This window comes from Hermetia illucens, chromosome 4 (genome assembly GCF_905115235.1).
Source record: "Hermetia illucens chromosome 4, iHerIll2.2.curated.20191125, whole genome shotgun sequence".
Lineage (NCBI taxonomy): Eukaryota > Metazoa > Arthropoda > Insecta > Diptera > Stratiomyidae > Hermetia > Hermetia illucens.
Genome location: NC_051852.1, coordinates 12477571 through 12498114, shown reverse-complemented (window position 1 = coordinate 12498114; position 20544 = coordinate 12477571). Strand labels below are relative to the sequence as shown.

Below are 20544 nucleotides of genomic sequence, written 5' to 3'. Positions count from 1 at the left end.
ATGGGGAAGCTGACATCCGCCAGGATGAAACGCCACGAAAACGTCCTAGGCAAGCCAAGACTCACGTCTACTTGCCTATACCCGTACGTGTTTATGCGGGAGGAATTTGCTGCCGCAAGTTTGAGCGGTTGAGGGAAAAGTTGATGATGCTGGGGTACGGGAAGAACCGAAACTTCCGCACCCGTGTCGACGAGGTAGTTGCGCCTGCTGAGGGGGTCGAAAATAGTTAGGCGACGTGGCGCTGCGTTCTGGGTGGCCGCCGCCAAGACCCCCCGCGGACCTAGTTTTTTGCGGTAGGAGAGAATCTACACGGTAGCGTACATCTTGTCGCTTTATCCCCGAATCTGCGGTGGTACCAGCAAATCCCTTGGTCCGTGGACTGTCTTGACGACCTGCTACCTGATCGCCCTTTTCGGGTGGCAGACCGTGAGCGTGCTCGCGATCTGGCGCCCGAACGCTGAGCGTCCAACATCGCCCGCATCTCGGCCATACTGGCTGTTAAAGCAGCAATCTCGCGCCTCAACTCACCCACCCCATCCGACGGTGGTTGAACGGCCGCCAAGGTTGGGCGTACGTACACCTCCTGGACCTGGTCGGCCGTCGCTGCCAGTTCCTCCAAGGAACCGGAGACGCAAGCGAGGATCGCCTGGGTGCCCTCCGGGAGCCGACGCAGCCAGAGCGACTTGATCAGGTCGTCGCCGATCTTACTCCCACCCAATTGCCTCATTTCACGAAGCAATTGGCTGGGAGTTCGATCACCCAACGTTAAACCCGCCAGCAAGTGGTCTAATTTTGCCGACTCGCTTGCCGACAGGCGCCTGATCAACTCGCTCTTGAGCTGCACGTACGATGTCGACTTCACCACGTCGGACACCAGAAGTATGGACTCTTCGTCCAGGCCGACCACCGCGTAGTTGAAACGTGTCGCGTCCGATGTGATGCCGGACATTTGGAACTGTGCTTCCAAATGCACGAACCACAGTTCGGGGTTCCGCCGCCAAAACGGAGGGACGCGTACGGCGAGGGCGGTCACTTGCGGGTCCGATGGGCCTGCTGCGTCTTTATTGTCAAAAGACATCTTGTTTCACTAAAAGTACGAGATTGAGATGCAAACGCGGTGAGTTTATACTGACACGGCAGGCCGCACCCACAAATGCACGCACGAAACGAGAAAAAACGAAGCGGACGCTATCCAGCGCAGACCAAAAACACCACCAAAAATGGAGGACTCGCGATGCCAAACACCTCCACGCCGTCTCTTGCAGCGATTTCAAAATTTTTTATTACTATTTTTTTTAACTGAATAAATAAATAAATATTATATATAAATGAATAATAATTTCTCTTAAGTATAGCTCCTCGTCGGTGGCGCTGGTCGAGTTTGTCGGCTGTAGCTGCGGCGTTGGCGGTGCTGGGGACGTCCGTTTGTTGCTGTTGTTGATTGTTGTGGCACTGATGTTGTTGTTGTTGATACTGCTGTGGTGGCTGTTGCTGCTGCTGTTGAATTTGTGGTGGTTGTTGTTGTGCAGGAGGGCGTTTTTCTTTCTTGCTTGTGCTCCGACTCGGGATGTGGATGGATTTCTATTACTTGGCAATGGGAAATCATCTATGGCGCGAGTATAGTCCAGAGTATATTCAGCATCCGAATAATTGCATTCTTCTTCAGTTGGCTCATAGTCTCCATTTATGATCTCAAAACGTTTCTTGAAAATATCACGATGTCTTTCTTCCAAGCTGCGTTCCAATTCATAGACCTTACGATGAAATTCGGCATCAAGATGTGTTGTTATCAGTTGTAACTTTTGAAGGGCACGAACTTTTTTTTTTAAAATCGGGGTCACCAATTAAGTATTTATTCAGTTTTATTAAAGCTATTGCATTATTGTCACTAAATTGTCTTTTATATACAAAAATATTTAATTTAATTCAAAAGAAAAATATTTGAAAAGCGAATCGTTTGAATTGACATAATCATAGAACTTATCTTTTTTACATTATTTACAATTATTCTTTAATTTAAGATGAAATACAAAACCAAAACGACCATTCCGGTTGATGGTTGAGAACTGAACTACTTCTTGCTTCTCAAACGTTAGAGGCAGAAAAGACGTTCCCCTTCATTTGTTTCTTTTCTGCCCCCAACTCATGGCACACTCGCCGGTCCTCCACTCCCGTGTCGTGATCCGCAAAGTGGATAGATCCGCGCCATCTATTCGTTGGCACTCGCAACATTCGAAATAAATTTCGAATGCCGCGAATCCTGCCGCGCCACACAGGTATTAGTGCGGTTCCATTCGAATACAATCAGTTACCCCCGACTGCGAACTGCCCAATGGGCACGGTTCGCATGACACGCTGGATTATGGGAGGTGTTTTCCGACTCCCCAGTCTAGATTCATGGCGTTTTGATAATAGTAGGGTCACCTTGGGCAGGGTGTGGCTATCACCACTCACTAACACTCTTGGTGGACGAGAGGCTTTTTTCCTTGGAAAGCCACACATCACCCTTGATGAGAGACAGCTCACTCTCAGAGAGATAGAGAGAGATAGGTTGGCCTCAAGAAGCTATATTTCGGGTCAGCCTATCCTGCAGCGCACTGATTGAACCCATTGAATCTCCTTATCTTCCTGTTGGCTTTCTATGGTCAACTTGATCCTTGTGGTGTCGCTATCATATAAGTCCTTAACCAAGATAGCTTGGAAGTCTTTTGAAACCACCATGCAGGAGTGGGTTTATCACTTCCATTGGCATACTGACTGGCTGTATGTATGTATATGTCGGAAGTTTACGCCCCTAATTTCCCCATTAACAACCCATCGTTCTTGTATGAGGTTGCAGCTATTGATCGAACGACTGATAAGTGCAGTCGCTGTTTTACAATGCTGCAAATTTATCTGAGAGATATGGCACCTTATCTACGGTTCAGATGTAGATACCGTGGGCTGCACGTCCCCTGCGATGGTTGTAGGAGCTGACACGGTTTTTGTAGGTGATAGAACAGTGGTGTAGGATTCTGTGTTCTTTGAGTTGGAGTCGTTCGATTTGGGTAGGGGAACTGTCGGACCAGAAAATGAAGCCGAAAATGAGGAGGGGACGGATAAACTGTTTGTAGCAAAACAGCTTAACTTTCGGAGGTGTTGGGATGTTGTGTTTCACGATTGGGTAAAGGGATTTGAAGGCACCAGTTTCACGGCTTAGTGCTTTCTTGATATGTGAGAGGTGGAACAGGTGGTAATTCATAGTCACCCCAAGTTAAGTGACTTTTTTTACAGTTGGGATTGGGGCGTTGTGGATTTTGAGGGATAGGGTTGACATGTCACTCGTTACTTTCGTCGTCATTTTTGCGTTGCCGTAGAATACGATAGTCTCGCATTTCTATAGGTTTAGGGGGAGCTTCGAACGGGTGAAGTACCGGTAAAGCTCGGACAAATTGGAATTCAGCCGGACTTCACCGGCCGGCATGTTTCTGGTTGAGGGAGCTATTTTGATGGTGGTATGGGAGGTGAGGAAACGTTCTGGTTTAATCGTGCTTCGAACCAGGACGGATGTCTGCGGTTGAGGTCTCCACCGACAACCACCATTGTTTTCCAAGAGGCCGGGTTGAGAAGCGCGGAGGGACTTGATGCGGAGGAAGTCCTCCGGCGAGGGATTGGTTAGTGCAGTAAACGGAGGCGACGAAGTACGAGGTGGATTGGGATTTAAAGGAGAAGAGGGTACCTTGATTTGAAGGTGTTGGGAGGTGGGTGTATAGTGGTTAGGAATTTTTCAGAGATGAGGACGATTCCATCGCTGATGTTGCGGCCATGAGGGTTGTGCTGTGATCCGTCAGTCCGGGAGAGGTTGCGTCAAAATGCAAAATCGTGGGATTTCTTCGCGGGATACCTTGTTCGAACGGGAAATCAGCCCGGATTCATTTTACGGCGTCGGGAACGCAAGATATGGCGGAAAATCAAAATGGGGAAGGAAGATTTGTATCTATAGTTCAACCTAATTCCACATAGGAGAACTATATGGGGTTTGTGTTTGCCAAGATATAGCTCGAACTCGTGTCTGCGAGCTGGGCCGATGATAAAGTTGATGTCAACTCGATTATCTTAACGTCCATTAATGGATGCCAAGGTACCGAGTTGAACATCTGCAAAAATTCTTGCGATTTCCTGGCGAACTCATGGAAGCCAGGATTGGAGATGGTAGGGAGGTGGTTTAGACGGGTAGGTGCATGGGGGAGGTTCTGCTTCGTGCGGCGTTTGCGAAGGACACAAATGGACGGGTGAATGCGGGATTCGTTATTGGGCGAATAGAGAGACGAGAGGCAGTTCTGGGGAGAGGGTGCACGTTTTTGGTGGTTTCTCCTTGCCACTACCTGACCAAACCGAGGGCATTTCCTGTAATTTGCGGGGTGGTCGTTGTCCCGCAGTTAACGAATTAACGGCCTGTTCAGCCTTTTTGGCGCACTCGTCTAGACCATGAAGCTAGTCACATTTGACGCATCTGTATGCAGGATGGCAATTGGTTGCCGCATGTCCTATGTGCTGGTAAATCTTACATTGCAGTACTTGCTTGTTCTTGATCTGCTCGAAGCGAACGATCATGTGTTGCATTGATTTGACGCTGCGCAATTGTTCTTCGTTTAACTTTACGTCAAAAGTGACCAGCCACAGGTCGAGGTTAATGTTGTTGTTCCTTGCCCAGATCGTGGAAAAGGTTTAGCGATCAGAGTTCTGGAGACTCTCTGAGCTTTTAATTTGTCGACGATCTCCTGAATGGAGAACGTCGCGTCTAAATCTCGGAGGATGAGGCTGATAGTCTTCTGGGCCGGGAGACTATACGCAAAGGACTTGTTATGGTTCTCCACAAGATCTGCCCGGCAGTAGAGTTACCTTCCGGTGTTTTGGTTAAAATTTGGTAAGACTTATCTGATTTCTGTTAGGGAGGGCGCAGGAAATAGTTTGTTTAATGGATGTAAAAACCTCGTGGTTCTCTACGACCACGAGTGGAGGAATATTTCGACTTACCTCCTATTTATTTGTTGGCGCTGCGCTTCGGTTGATCTGGCAATGGTTGCTTGGCTGCGCTCGCGGGACATAGCTTCTTGGCTTCATTGAGAGTAGGTAAGGCCTCGGACTGGAACCCAGTAGGGAGCGCAAGTGGTGCCTGCTCCACGTGCACGGTCATGTCCCTCTTTTCATTTTGCGGGCTGGCATCCGGGAGGGTATAGGCTTACTTGTTTGCAGGCATAAGATGAGTTAAATCTCATAGATTAAGAAATTATGGGATATAAAGATTTGATGTCAATAAGTTGTTCGGAAATGAACACCACTGCTACTTTAAAGCTGCAAAGGGCGGGGGATACGCGGGCCTGATATAATTTCTAACGAAGACCTTTCTCGGCGCCCAGACTATTCACCGTGGACGATTTGAGCAAAAAGTGGAGGTGACAGCAGATAAGTTACACATTGAGGAAAGCGACAGCTTGGATGGAATCTTTCCGTTCACTGCAAATCATTGCCTTGTTGAAAATGATATAACTGAAAGAGGGAGGGAATTGTTATATTTACAATGTTTTATGGGTGAGATGTGGCATCTCCCACAATAATAATTTTGTCCATTAAAAATGGAGATACCTACTCTGATGAAGGATTACCTGTGTTGTAGAGGAGTTGCACTAGGGTCGTAGGAAGAAAATCTGGGCTTGGGGTACTAATTATGCCCTCCTTCTAAACTATATACTTAAGCAAGAGGAGTACATCGATGAATTCTCTGAGTAGGAAGGCATCTCCCCTTATGAATTTACCTGGCAGCATACATAGTTACAGGATCGCAAAGAAAAATCATGAATTCGTCGAGAAACTCTTCATTGAATATTATGAAGTCATCCTAAGTTACAGAGTTACAGATGCCACCATGCAGACTCTATCGGTTTAGGTTTGACAGCGGCGATCCTTTCGGAAGTTGTTGATATGGCTCTGAAGGTTAGAATCTCCTACCAGTCTTTCGAAAACGATATAAGATGTAATGCGTCGTGATTTCGAAGGACCTTATAATTCGGTTGGGGTTATTTTCTTTTGTCAGATTAGCTCAAGCAAGAGGAGCTAAATACCCCAGTTTATTTCTGACAATACTTTAAATGTCAGTTGATGTGTTGAATCCTAACTTCGAAATGAACCTCTACAAATGAATTATCGATAAACCCAGGCATGACGCTCTATGGTTTGGTGCCGCAGAACTAGCTGAAGCATCTGACAGTGGAATACCTGGGTTGAAGACTGGAGTAACAGCAGGAGCTAATTTGTTGAGGAAGAATTTTCCGCGAAGCGCTATTTCGTAAAATAATGACTTCTTTAGGATAATATCTGCTGCAAAAAAGTTTAGTAAAAATTGCATGGTCTGAGTTATCTGATAGTTATTCATATTTTTTAAAGGATAAAATCCATACTTGTAGTAAATATTGACTACGTCTGGAATGAAGTTAACAATATTTTTACTTTAATCCTGTTGCAATTTAAGGATGGAAATCTAAGGTCTAGGAGTTCCTTTCATGTTTGCTGGGTTACAAATAGCAGTTGTTAATACCGATCTGTCCCTTTTTGTAATTGCATTGTTTCTTGAATTTGGAGAACGTTTTTGAATTTTGGCCGGCTTCTTTTATGGAAAGCTGTTTCTCATCACTGCATGTCAGACTACTCATCTCACACCTGTTTAAAAAAAAAGACAAAATCGCAAAATATGAAAAAAAAGATAAGTTCGATCATCTTATACAAATAAATAATTTTTTAATTTTTTTTTAAAAGCACGATTTAGTATATACAGTTTGAAGATAAATTTCTGTTTTATATACGCCACATTTGTATTTAAAAAAACAGTTGTTCAAATAGTAAATATTGAGTATTACTCAGTTTCGCATCTTTTTACGGAAAATTCACACACGTTTTGCCGTAGTTCTGCATGTATTATTTTACTAATATAAACTACTATATCTAATACTTTTTTGTTATGGTTTCATTTTAGAAATGTTTTGCAAGTGACAGAAATAAAAGAACACATGTTGACATAAACGGATCTTACAAATCGTTCTAACGATATCTAAACAAAATACTGCTGGAAAATGGATTGGACTGAAGGTGACCTGGTCTGGTTTGATCCAGGCCTTGGCCACCCAATACCTGGTGAAATACAAGAAGTTCATCGTGCTGCACAGGTTATAATTGTTCAGGCGCTCATAAAGGGAAAGGTAATATATATTTTTTATTTAAGGAATACAAAGAATATCTTTTTAATCATTTGTGATTTATCAAGTAATTATCTAGAGTAATTCATGCGTGATAAGTTTTGTAACAAGCAATGAAATTAGCTTTTTCCCTATTGTCGCAAACACTTCAAGCTGTGACGCGGTGGTTCTAAACTACAGAGACATAGATCTTAAATGGAAGGCAGTACGAATTAAGACTGAAGCCCACTAGATCAGATTGTCATGGGACAGGACTCTTCGGACTATAGCACAGGTTGCAAGGATGACCACTTTTTGCATCTCCATGTATAGACCAGCTCTAAGATCGAGCGTTTTCAGCGGCTTAGCGGTTACTAATCCCGTCGCTCAAATTACCACTGGGACTCCTTCGATCTTTTGTAGTCTCCTAGTCTGCTTCATATCGTCCGCCAAAGGGCCGTAGTTCCGGATTTGCTGTTTTTCAACAGTGTTCCAGTCCAACAGTACGGCTACATCGATTATGAAGCAAGCTCGTTCTTCCTTAAGAAGCGGAACCAGATCGAGTCTATTATGATTAACATTGTGGTTGGTGGCAATAGTGTGATCCCAAAGTAGTTTGACCCGATCATTTTCCAAGATTCTCTGCGGAGTATACTTATAATAAGGATGGTAGGTTGCTAAGTTATACTTCAACGCAAGGTTTTGATGGAGAATCTTGCAGACGGAGTTATGACGATTGGTGTACTCGGTACTGCTCAACATCCTGCTCGCAGATGTTATCTGCTGGACGGTCTCCCCTTCACAGTTGCATAACCTACAACTGGAGTTAGTGATTAAGGAGGCTGTTGGAGGCTTCGATGTCAATGCCTGGCAACAATAAATTTTTAACATGACCTCCGTGAATGGGTTTCTCTTTCCACATGTCGATCTTCTGTTGGACTGAAGTGACATCCGACATGGGAGATAGCTTATTATCTACAATGACGATAGCCTGATTTAATTGGCTAGAGGATTCTTTCTCGAGGAAAAACTCTCAAAGAGAATGCACTTGATTAGTTCCTGGTGACATGGGATACTGATCCTGAATTTTTCGGCAGCTCTATTGTGCATGTTGTTGTTTGTAAGAACTACCCTTACCTGTCTATTGACAGATTCTAAATCCGTATTACTCCACTATATCACACTGAAAGTATAAAGAAGGACGGGAATGGCGAAGGTATTGATCGCCAGGATTTTATTTTCCCCAAACGGCTCAAGATCAAGACGCCGTTTAAATTCTCCCAGCAACTTAGATTTCATTATTGTCACAGCAAGTGTTGTTGCTTGCATTCTTCTTTTTCTTCAGCCTTTGTTCCGATCACCATCGGGGTCGGCTCGTCGTGATCGGTTTCGCCATTTGGCTCTATCGAATGCCTGATCTGGGTGCAATCTCGAGGCATTCAAATCCCCATCTAGCGTATCAAGCCACCGTTGTTTAGGTCTGTCTTTTGGTCGTTTACCATCGACCTCGATGTTTAGACCAATCTTGGCAAGTGAATTCTCGTTTGCACGAATTGCATGACCATACCATCGAAGACGCCTCTCTCGCAACTTCTCCGCGATCGGTGCAACCCCATAACGATCGCGGATATCCTCATTTCGGATGTGATCTAAACATGTGACGCCACTAGTCCAACGTAGCATCTTCGTCTCCATTACCGCAAAACGCCGTCAATTGCCTTTTATAGTCGGCCAACACTCAGAACCATAGAGAGCGACTGGACGGACGGCATTGCATTATGCCGAGGTATTTGTAGACGTCGTCCAAATCCATACCCTCAATTTGGATGTTATTGTGGCTGTATCCTTCGTTGTCGGTGTGTTTTCCCCAAACAATTGTTTTTATGCTACATTTCTCCAACCCCTGCATGCCGATATCCTTGCTGAACTGGATGGTGACGTCCAGCAAGGATCGAAGTTGGTTCTCGTCTTTGGCGTACAATTTGATGTCGTGAAATACATTAAATGACTTAATGTACATTTCGACAATATGCCATGTTTGACTCGGAAGCCGTATTTGCTTTCATACAAAAGATGCCATTGCGGATTCAAAGCCAAACAAAACCACAGCGAGCTTAGAGAGTCGCCTTGGAAGATGCCACGTCTGATTGGTACCTCTGTTTGTAAAGATGCAGATAACTTCGTGCTCCAATCCTTCATCACTGCTCTTAGGAGAAGAACGCCATTGCTTTTATACAAACGTAACACTTGTAGCAACCACGAATGTGATATGGAGTCAAAGGTAGACTTGTAATCGATGTAGGCTGCCGAGATATTTCGTTTTTGGTGGACAGCCGGCTTAAAAGCGACCGTCTCGATTATGAGCTGTTATTTACATCCTCGGGAGCCTTTTGCCATCCTTTTTGCTCCTCAGCTATTAATTTATGAACATCAAGATGTTTTGAGATGTGAACTGAAGTGAAGAGCTTGTATATGGTAGAAAGACAAGTAATTAGTCGATATTTTGAAGGACAAGAGACACGCTGTTCCTTGGGGATGAGAGAAGTTATCCCCTTGGTGAAAAATTGTGGAACTAATTTCGGATCGAAAATCATCTGATTAAAATGATTTGGCAACACCCTGTGAGTACTCTTGATCCGCTTCAGTCAAAAGTTGTGAATCTTGCCAACTCCTGTCGTCTTCTAATTACCTGCCTTTTCAAGGGCTGCTTCTACGTCAGCTTCAGGTATGTCACCCATGGTCATTTGGGGGAGGACCTCGCATGAACGCATAAAGTATGTTAGTCACGCTGCTTCTAAATTGCAACGCCTGGGTTCGCTAGAAACACTTTTCCAGAACTCTTCTGCCTCATCCAGATCGCGCTTACTTTCCGGACCTAAGTTGGTGAGATTTTTATAAAATCCCCGTTGGATTTGGAAGAACAAGGTGTTGTCTGTCCTTCGCTGAAAGCTCTTTTGATACCTAAGGATGCGATTGAAGCATATCTCAAGTTTCTGCTTCAGCACCTCAAGGATTTCTTCGATTGGCACGTCATTGGAGAGATAATAGTTTGCAATGGCGTTTGCAACGCATCAGTGCACAATTGGTGATGGATTTCCAAGAAGTGCTTGCGTGACACGACCAATCTTCTTTCTCAACTTTTCCACTTACTGCGACATTTACTGAGCCGAAATACCCAGAACGGTAAAGTCTTCCTGCGCATACTTCTGTTATTTGCTCCAAGATGTTGATTATGAAGACAAAAAACCGTGGCAGCTGCAACGTAGATTAGGCTGTGAACCTCTGTTACAGTAATCTCGCTAGTCAAACGATCAGCCAAAATTCTGTCAATGGCAGCAATGGTGTTAGTAGTTACCGAAGTAAACTTTAATTTTGGAATCTGTGGCCTAGCGTCTGGGAGAATCTCAGCGTATTCTGCGAATGCGACCTGGAATGCGGTCAAAGCCTCATTATAAATTGGGTTGACATCCCCAGTTACTAAGCTTCTCCTGACTACTGGCCTTACAGGGGGAGTACTTGTGTTGCTGCTTTGACTAGTCGAATCATTTGATGACTTCAGACCGAGCTCAAGCGAAACCTCTAGGAGGGTTTGTTGCTTAGTTAGTAGGGCAATTCGATTATTTTTCACTACCACCTGGTGTTGATTGGCGACCTTTTGCTCCAGAACATAATTTAGTTCCCGAAAGTGGGTTATGAAAGCATCATGGAGTCGATGTTCGTGACACGGTAATAGACGGGGACGATAAATTCATTGAGTTGGTTCGTCCAAACAATACGACGCCTAGGTCTTCCATCCATGGTGGTTGACGGCATAACCGCTAAAACAACCAATGACGAAGAGCCGCTCTGATGTTGCTGAGCGATTCTCAACCGTGTTGGGTACCATTTAAAGAATTTAAACTGTTGTTATCCCCAATTTCCTCCCTCGTGTAATGGGGAAGCAGCCAACCCTGCACCAGAGCCCCAATGCTATAGTGTCAAATAGTTACCTCCAAAGCTAGGGAGGGTATTTGGAGGGAAGCCCGATAGGCGCGTCGATTCCTTCACCCTGGATTATCGATTTATAAATGAGGTTTACTCCCCCTTAAAGGGAAGAATAGGTAAGGAAAGGCGTACTGAATGGAAATGTTCTGCTTGCACGCGGCTACTTATTCATAAGATTAACTTGCGATATTCGTAGCTGACCCGGTAGGTCATGTCATTATCCGCAAGCCATGACACGCGGTTGGATTTGATGCTTTTCTCTTGTCTTTTTAAGGTTTTGTGTTTACACAATTAAAATCGGTTTACTGTCTGTCTGTCTGTCCGTCTGTCTGTCTGTCTGTCTGTCCGTCACACGCATTTTTCTCGGAGACGGTTATAGCGATTGGCACCAAATTTGGTAGAAAGGTGGGAACTGTGAACGCTCACGCATATAGTGAGTTACATCCCTTTACGACGAATTTAAGGGGGGGTCCCCATACATGCAAAAGGGGGGTGTACATTTTTTTTCATCAAATATAGTCATGTGGGGTATCAAATCAAAGGTCTCGATTAGTACTTTTCGAAGCTGGTCTTAGTTTTGAATTTCGTTGAAAAGGTGCGAAGTGCGGGGGGTTGAAAGTGGTCATTTTTTTAACGAACCCATTCTCAGGAACTGCCGAACCGAAAAATCTGAAAAAAATCAGGGGGCTGCTACTATATGGTGCCCAGGCTCCGAAATACCCTCCATACCGATACCTGTTCAAATAAAGTTAATAATAGTATATTACTGTAAATTTTAGTAATTGACAGGAAAACCCCCCTTAAGTTCACCTCAGAATCACAAAATTTTGCAGCAATATAGGCTACGGTATAGAGCATGATCTTACCAAATTTGGTGAAAATCGCACTATTACTAACAAAGTTATACTAGGTCAAAGCTGTCGCTCCTCTGCAAACTCAAGACTATGAATGTCAATATCACTTGAAAGTGGCTATTTTCACATAATATATGCATATTTTACGTGCTACATGCTAATGGGAAAAATGCATACTCAAATCTCTTTATGAAAGAAATGCACAAAACCTTTCATACCTGAAGCGTCTAGCTTCCGGTGTCCCGACTTGTTCATTATTTGGTTCATAGTTATGTCTCTTGTACGTGCCAGTTCTAACCGGCGAGCACCTTAAAATTTCTTTTGCTTTGATTTTAGGCAGTGTTTCCTTCATATTCACATCCCATCTTTTTGCTGAAACTATCCATATCTCCAAGACAAGTCCCAATTTCTTCAGGGAAAAGTTTAATAATACTCGAACGATTTGAAATAATAATTTTCTGTCATTGTTGCTGGTTTCTGATAATGTGTTTAAGTTCTTTCCAGGACTTTCCGAGATGTCTATACATACTAGAAAGGTTCTCGCCTGTGGTCCCTCTTTCTGTTCACTGCCTTTTTCATATCTACATACTTCCAGCCCATAGATAGAAATATAATAGCTCTTGGTTCGAGATTATGTCAGACCAAAATAACCCGATGATTTGGTGGACACAGGTAGTGACGAAAGCTTGAAGTAACAATGGCGGTCACTTTCTATGTACCGAACATAGAGAATAGTAGTGCGGAAGATCCTCAACATAATGTTGGTATTAAGGCACCTGCATTCCAGAACCTTCACTAATTTAATATGTAAGAATGTATTTGCATATTTTCATATTTAAATTTTTAAATCAGAACAAAATGAAAATAAATTTTCGAAAATTCTCATCATTTGAAACGAATGGGCTTAAAAATGAATTTAAATAAAATGTTCTTCCGTTTATATTTGGGACATTTATTCATTCTAATGCATTCAATCTATTTCTTCGCCACTGATTCGCAGATTCGTCCAATATTTGAATATGTGCAAATTATACTATTAATCTTTCATTCATTCATTCTATAGAAATGGAATGGTTTATGGCGTTTGCAGCTAGAAAGTAGAACAAGAAATTCCTTGATGGATACTTCTTCTACTAAATCTATACAATCTAAATTACAATAGCTTAACCTCACTTCTGTCTAGAAACTTATGAATTTATTCTCGCAATTTCTAAGTGTCAACGAGAAAGTGATTGGAATTGTTTCATAATTTGAATTTATATATTATTGTTCCTTATCTGTACTTAGTTATCTAAATAAATTTATTAATAGTATATCATTGAATTTTGTGAATTTAGTTGAAAACCACTTTTTACTTTATCCTTACGAGTACAAATACATGAATATAAATCATAATATAAAGCACATTACTAGAAAATTTGGTGTAAATCTAAATATTATTAACAAAGCGAATCATACTTGTTTTTTTCGTGTGGATCTACGGTATTTTGTTAGTCACATTTTTTACTAAACACATTTTTCATGGTTCAATCACAACTCGATATATATTATATGATGCTGATTGCCAGGTTTTGTAAAACAAGCCATTCGAGAAGATTTCTGACCTCATTAACCCGGTAACAAATCTTTCTCTGTACCTCACTTTAGTTGATGTTTTCTTTTCATATATTTTTGGAAAAAAGGGAGAGTGTGAAATCCCCTAAAGGGAAGGAGGAGGAGGCTTGGCTTGTAGAATTTATTATCTATTATCGAGTTTAAATTGTTAGCCAATAGCTCTTAGCTGTTCACTCTAAATGAGCTGCTACTGCTTTGCGTGGCGTTAATTGCAGCAGCTTACTTTCCTACTTTTCCTCCGCTGCGATTGTGCTTCTTTTAGTTGCTGATGGATCCATTTCACCATCATGACTACGGCGTCCCATGCTGGTAACTTGTCGCACCGTGGTTCCACATAGTCCACATACTAATATCTGGAATAAGCCTGTGGATCCAATGCTGCTCACTATGCAGCTAATGATCTCATAACCTCACTTTGCTTTTTAGGCTCGCTTCCTGATTCTCGTACAAACGACTTGTCTTATCCGCTAGAATATCTACTGGGATCATCCCCGCAATCATGCATGCTGCCTCATAAGATGCTGTTCGGTAGGCGCAAAATGTTCGTAGAGGGTCTAGTCAATATGAAGCTTGAAACTGTTTGCGGTTTTCTCCAATTTTTATCACTGACGCCCACACTAGTGCCGCGTATAAGAGGGAAAAGCTGACGACTTGCGATAAAATAATACATAATAATAATAATCATCGGCTGTGTTTGAGACCGCCGATATTTGGTAGCATCTTTGCCAGTGTTGAGCTGATAGTCGCCGCTTTCTGCTCAGTCAACTTTAAATGTTACTCCCAGCTATTTCAGTGGTGGCTGAGAGCGAACAACATGCGTTCAAATGCAAATTTCAACAGTTTTCCGTTTCCGCCGCTTTGAAAGGAGTGCCAACCTCGTCTTGTGCTCGGTAAGCTCGAGCTTGTGGTCTTTAATATATCTCTACTTCGACGCGGTGCTTGGATGGTATGGTCATTAAGTATTTATTCAGTTTTATTAAAGCTATTGCATTATTGTCACTAAATTGTCTTTTATATACAAAAATATTTAATTTAATTCAAAAGAAAAATATTTGAAAAGCGAATCGTTTGAATTGACATAATCATAGAACTTATCTTTTTTTATATTATTTACAATTATTCTTTAATTTAAGATGAAATACAAAACCAAAACGACCAGTCCGGTTGATGGTTGAGAACTGAATTACTTCTTGCTTCTCAAACGTTAGAGGCAGAAAAGACGTCTCCCTTCATTTGTTTCTTTTCTGCCCCTAACTCATGGCACACTCGCCGGTCCTCCACTCCCGTGTCGTGATCCGCAAAGTGGATAGATCCGCGCCATCTATTCGTTGGCACTCGCAACATTCGAAATAAATTTCGAATGCCGCGAATCCTGCCGCGCCACATCACTCCGCCCCCAGATGAAACCTAGGGGTTTCAGCGACTGATCCCCGAACTTCGCTCGCCGTTAATCTGCAAAGCGGACACGACGTTGCTTCGGGGCGCACGCGGGTTTCAGCCTGGACAAAGAGACCGCCTTTTTGTGACCACCGATCTCGAGCTGGAAGAAATGTTCTCCCCGCTCGAGAACGCGGTACGGGCCCTCATATGGAGGCTGCAGCGGTTTCCGGACGGCATCCGTTCTGATTAGCACATGCGTGCATGTGTCCAGTTCCTTGGGCGAACAAGCAGGTATGGACGAGTGTCGAGAGGGTGGTGGCGCCTTGATACGTCGGAGATTGTCCCTCAGCAGACGCACCAACCCCGACTCCGTGAGACCCGATCTCTTGTCGAAGACCGGATCGCTTGGGAGTCTCGGGTTCTCCCCGTAAACCAGCTCCGCGGGGCTGGCAGCAAATTCCTCTCGGTGGGTTGTACGAAGGCCGAGTAGGACGAGAGGCAATACTTGCGTCCAGGACGGGTCGTCGCGTGCCATAATGGCGGCTTTCAGCGTCCGGTGCCAACGTTCCAACATCCCATTGGATTGTGGGTGGTATGCCGTAGTCCGCTGGCGTTTAAAACCCAGGAGTTTGCCTAACTCGGAGAAAAGGGTGGACTCAAATTGCATTCCCTGGTCAGTGATGACCACTGCAGGGACGCCAAAGCGAGGTATCCACTCTCGACAGAGGGCTTCAGCACATGATTGCGCCGTAATGTCTTTCAGAGGTATTGCCTCAGGCCACCGCGTGAACCTGTCGATGATTGTGAGGCAATACTTATAACCGTGCGAGTCTCGCAAAGGCCCTATTATGTCGAGGTGTATGGTGTGGAAACGCTTGGTGGTGCGGGGGAATGAGCCCACTTCTTTCCTAACATGCCTGGAGACTTTACACTTTTGGCATGCGATGCACTCTCTGGCCCAGGAATTGATATCCTTGTTCATGGAGGGCCAGAAATATTTTCCGGTGACTAACCGGTTTGTTGTCCTGATGCCGGGGTGCGCCAAGTCGTGAACTGCGTGGAACACTTCCTTGCGAAATGTGGCCGGAATGTATGGCCGAGGTCCCTTTTCCGAGTCTTCGCAGCAGAGAGAGAGGTTTGAGCCGAAGATGGGCAACTCCCGAAATTTGTATTTGGGGTTGGATTTGAGACTCTGAAATGCTGCGTCATCCTCCTGCGCCTTGGCAATAGCCGAGAAATCGAGTGAGGCGGGGATGTTAACTTCGGAGACACGAGACAAAGCGTCAGCAACAATGTTGTCCTTCCCGGACACGTGCTGGATGTCCGACGTAAACTGGCTTATGAAGCTCAGGTGTCGAAGCTGACGAGGGGACGCTTTGTCGGGCTTCTGTTTCAAAGCGAACGTGAGAGGCTTATGGTCCGTGAACACTGTGAACGGCCTGCCTTCTAGGGAGAAACGGAAGTATTTGATGGACAGGTATGCGGCGAGCAGTTCGCGATCGTAGGTGCTGTAGTTCCGTTGAGCGGGATTCAACTGCTTCGAGAAGAAGCTCAACGGCTGCCAAACTTGGTCCACCTTTTGGTGAAGGGCAGCACCTACTGCGATGTCAGAGGCATCAACAAAAACGGCTAGGGGTGCATCTTGAAGAGGGAATGCCAAGAGTGTAGCGTCAGCCAGTTGTTGACGGGATTTGTCAAACGCGCAGACAGCCTCTTCAGACCACACGATCTCTCGTGTGTCCTTAGTTTTGGGGCCAGACAAGTACGCGTTCAAAATGGACTGGAGATGGGCGGCCTTGGGCAGGAAACGACGGTAGAAGTTTAGCATGCCCAAGAACCTCCTCAACTCCCTCACTGTCTTTGGACGCGGGAAGCTTGATATCGCTTGCACCTTATCTGGGTCGGGCTGTATTCCTTCAGGGGAAATGAAATGGCCAAGGAATCTCACCTGTTGTTGAAGGAATTTGCATTTCTCAACGTTCAGGACTAAACCGGCCTCAAGGAGACGTTAAAAAATGCACTCGAGATGGGCTAAGTGCTCAGACTCAGTGGAAGAAGCGACCAAAACATCATCCAAATATACGAAACAGTATTCGAGGTTTCGCAGGACTGAGTGAATGAACCTTTGAAAGGTTTGCGCCGCATTGCACAATCCGAAAGTCATCCGGGTGAACTCGAAGAGTCCAAAGGGTGTGCATATTGCCGTCTTTGGAATGTCTTCAGGAGCTACTGGGATTTGGTGATAAGCCTTGGTTAAGTCCAAGGTCGAAAAGATGCGGCAATTCGCGAGGTGATGCGCAAAGTCGTGGATGAGTGGAATTGGATATCGGTCAGGAACAGTCTGTGCATTTAGCCTTCTGTAATCCCCACATGGGCGCCATTCGCCGTTTGGCTTAGGGACCATATGCAGTGGGGAAGACCAACAGCTGTTTGAGGGCCTGCAGATACCCTGTTGAACGAGTTGTTCAAACTCTTTCGGTGCAATTGCCAGTTTCTGAGATGGTAGAGGACGCACCTTCGAGAAGATCGGGGAACCAGTAGTGATAATGTGGTGCTGCACATTGTGCTTCACTGGTTTGGAGAGACCACAGTTGGTAGTAATCTGGCTGAACTTTTGGAGAAGTGCCCGAACACGAGAGTCGGTAATGTCTTCTAAAAGAACGGAAAGATTATTGCCTGGGTGAGATACCATATGTCCCGACGAATTAAGGTTGGTCGTGGAATCTATAAGAGACTTGTTTTGCAAGTCCACCAGCAATCCATAGTGACACAGGAAGTCTGCGCCTAGTATGGGGAAGCTGACATCCGCCAGGATGAAACGCCACGAAAACGTCCTACGCAAGCCAAGACTCACGTCTACTTGCCTATACCCGTACGTGTTTATGCGGGAGGAATTTGCTGCCGCAAGTTTGAGCGGTTGAGGGAAAAGTTGATGATGCTGGGGTACGGGAAGAACCGAAACTTCCGCACCCGTGTCGACGAGGTAGTTGCGCCTGCTGAGGGGGTCGAAAATAGTTAGGCGACGTGGCGCTGCGTTCTGGGTGGCCGCCGCCAAGACCCCCCGCGGACCTAGTTTTTTGCGGTAGGAGAGAATCTACACGGTAGCGTACATCTTGTCGCTTTATCCCCGAATCTGCGGTGGTACCAGCAAATCCCTTGGTCCGTGGACTGTCTTGACGACCTGCTACCTGATCGCCCTTTTCGGGTGGCAGACCGTGAGCGTGCTCGCGATCTGGCGCCCGAACGCTGAGCGTCCAACATCGCCCGCATCTCGGCCATACTGGCTGTTAAAGCAGCAATCTCGCGCCTCAACTCACCCACCTCATCCGACGGTGGTTGAACGGCCGCCAAGGTTGGGCGTACGTACACCTCCTGGACCTGGTCGGCCGTCGCTGCCAGTTCCTCCAAGGAACCGGAGACGCAAGCGAGGATCGCCTGGGTGCCCTCCGGGAGCCGACGCAGCCAGAGCGACTTGATCAGGTCGTCGCCGATCTTGCTCCCACCCAATTGCCTCATTTCACGAAGCAATTGGCTGGGAGTTCGATCACCCAACGTTAAACCCGCCAGCAAGTGGTCTAATTTTGCCGACTCGCTTGCCGACAGGCGCCTGATCAACTCGCTCTTGAGCTGCACGTACGATGTCGACTTCACCACGTCGGACACCAGAAGTATGGACTCTTCATCCAGGCCGACCACCGCGTAGTTGAAACGTGTCGCGTCCGATGTGATGCCGGACATTTGGAACTGTGCTTCCAAATGCACGAACCACAGTTCGGGGTTCCGCCGCCAAAACGGAGGGACGCGTACGGCGAGGGCGGTCACTTGCGGGTCCGATGGGCCTGCTGCGTCTTTATTGTCAAAAGACATCTTGTTTCACTAAAAGTACGAGATTGAGATGCAAACGCGGTGAGTTTATACTGACACGGCAGGCCGCACCCACAAATGCACGCACGAAACGAGAAAAAAAACGAAGCGGACGCTATCCAGCGCAGACCAAAAACACCACCAAAAATGGAGGACTCGCGATGCCAAACACCTCCACGCCGTCTCTTGCAGCGATTTCAAAATTTTTTATTACTATTTTTTTTAACTGAATAAATAAATAAATATTATATATAAATGAATAATAATTTCTCTTAAGTATAGCTCCTCGTCGGTGGCGCTGGTCGAGTTTGTCGGCTGTAGCTGCGGCGTTGGCGGTGCTGGGGACGTCCGTTTGTTGCTGTTGTTGATTGTTGTGGCACTGATGTTGTTGATTGTTGTGGCACTGATGTTGTTGTTGTTGATACTGCTGTGGTGGCTGTTGCTGCTGCTGTTGAATTTGTGGTGGTTGTTGTTGTGCAGGAGGGCGTTTTTCTTTCTTGCTTGTGCTCCGACTCGGGATGTGGATGGATTTCTATTACTTGACAATGGGAAATCATCTATGGCGCGAGTATAGTCCAGAGTATATTCAGCATCCGAATAATTGCATTCTTCTTCAGTTGGCTCATAGTCTCCATTTATGATCTCAAAACGTTTCTTGAAAATATCACGATGTCTTTCTTCCAAGCTGCGTTCCAATTCATAGACCTTACGATGAAATTCGGCATCAAGATGTGTTGTTATCAGTTGTAACTTTTGAAGGGCACGAACTTTTTTTTTAAAATCGGGGTCACCAATTAAGTATTTATTCAGTTTTATTAAAGCTATTGCATTATTGTCACTAAATTGTCTTTTATATACAAAAATATTTAATTTAATTCAAAAGAAAAATATTTGAAAAGCGAATCGTTTGAATTGACATAATCATAGAACTTATCTTTTTTTATATTATTTACAATTATTCTTTAATTTAAGATGAAATACAAAACCAAAACGACCAGTCCGGTTGATGGTTGAGAACTGAATTACTTCTTGCTTCTCAAACGTTAGAGGCAGAAAAGACGTCTCCCTTCATTTGTTTCTTTTCTGCCCCTAACTCATGGCACACTCGCCGGTCCTCCACTCCCGTGTCGTGATCCGCAAAGTGGATAGATCCGCGCCATCTATTCGTTGGCACTCGCAACATTCGAAATAAATTTCGAATGCCGCGAATCCTGCCGCGCCACAGTCACTCCAACGTTATCTGCGAATCAGACGACAACGGCTTATTTAGCTACTGGGAGCCATAAAACGCCTTCATACATTAAGTTCCATAGTAGACGACCCAGAAAAGACCCTTGCGGAGCTCCTGCGTTGAATTATACATCTTCGATCCTTCGTCCGAATCATAAAGTAGTTTTCACTGTCGAAAGTAGTCGAAGATTATCATCATCAACAGTGCAACAACCGGTATCCGGTCTAGGTCTGCCTTAATAAGACACCTCAGACACCTCAGTTTTACCCCGAGGAACACCAATTCGATATCCTTAAAAACTGTCTGGCGTCTGGCAACCTATTGAGGCGGATTTTATCCACAACCGGCTCATGGTATCGCTCATAGATTTCATAGTTATGTGGGCTATGGAATCGTCCATCCTCATGTA

The 20544-nt window shown here is 44.9% G+C and overlaps 1 protein-coding gene across 2 annotated transcripts in view; it reads left to right on the top strand.

Moving 5' to 3' along the window:
* LOC119653402 (unconventional myosin-XV) overlaps nt 1-20544 on the top strand; it is a 179221-nt gene that overhangs the window by 48562 nt on the left and 110115 nt on the right. Inside the window, exon 2 of one of the 2 annotated variants that reach the window (XM_038057967.1) lies at nt 7010-7230. In XM_038057967.1, the coding sequence (XP_037913895.1) occupies nt 7107-7230 (124 nt within the window). In that variant the 5' untranslated portion in view covers nt 7010-7106. Of the gene's footprint in view, nt 1-7009; nt 7233-20544 lie in introns of both variants that reach the window. The other variant, XM_038057966.1, reaches the window with a different exon arrangement.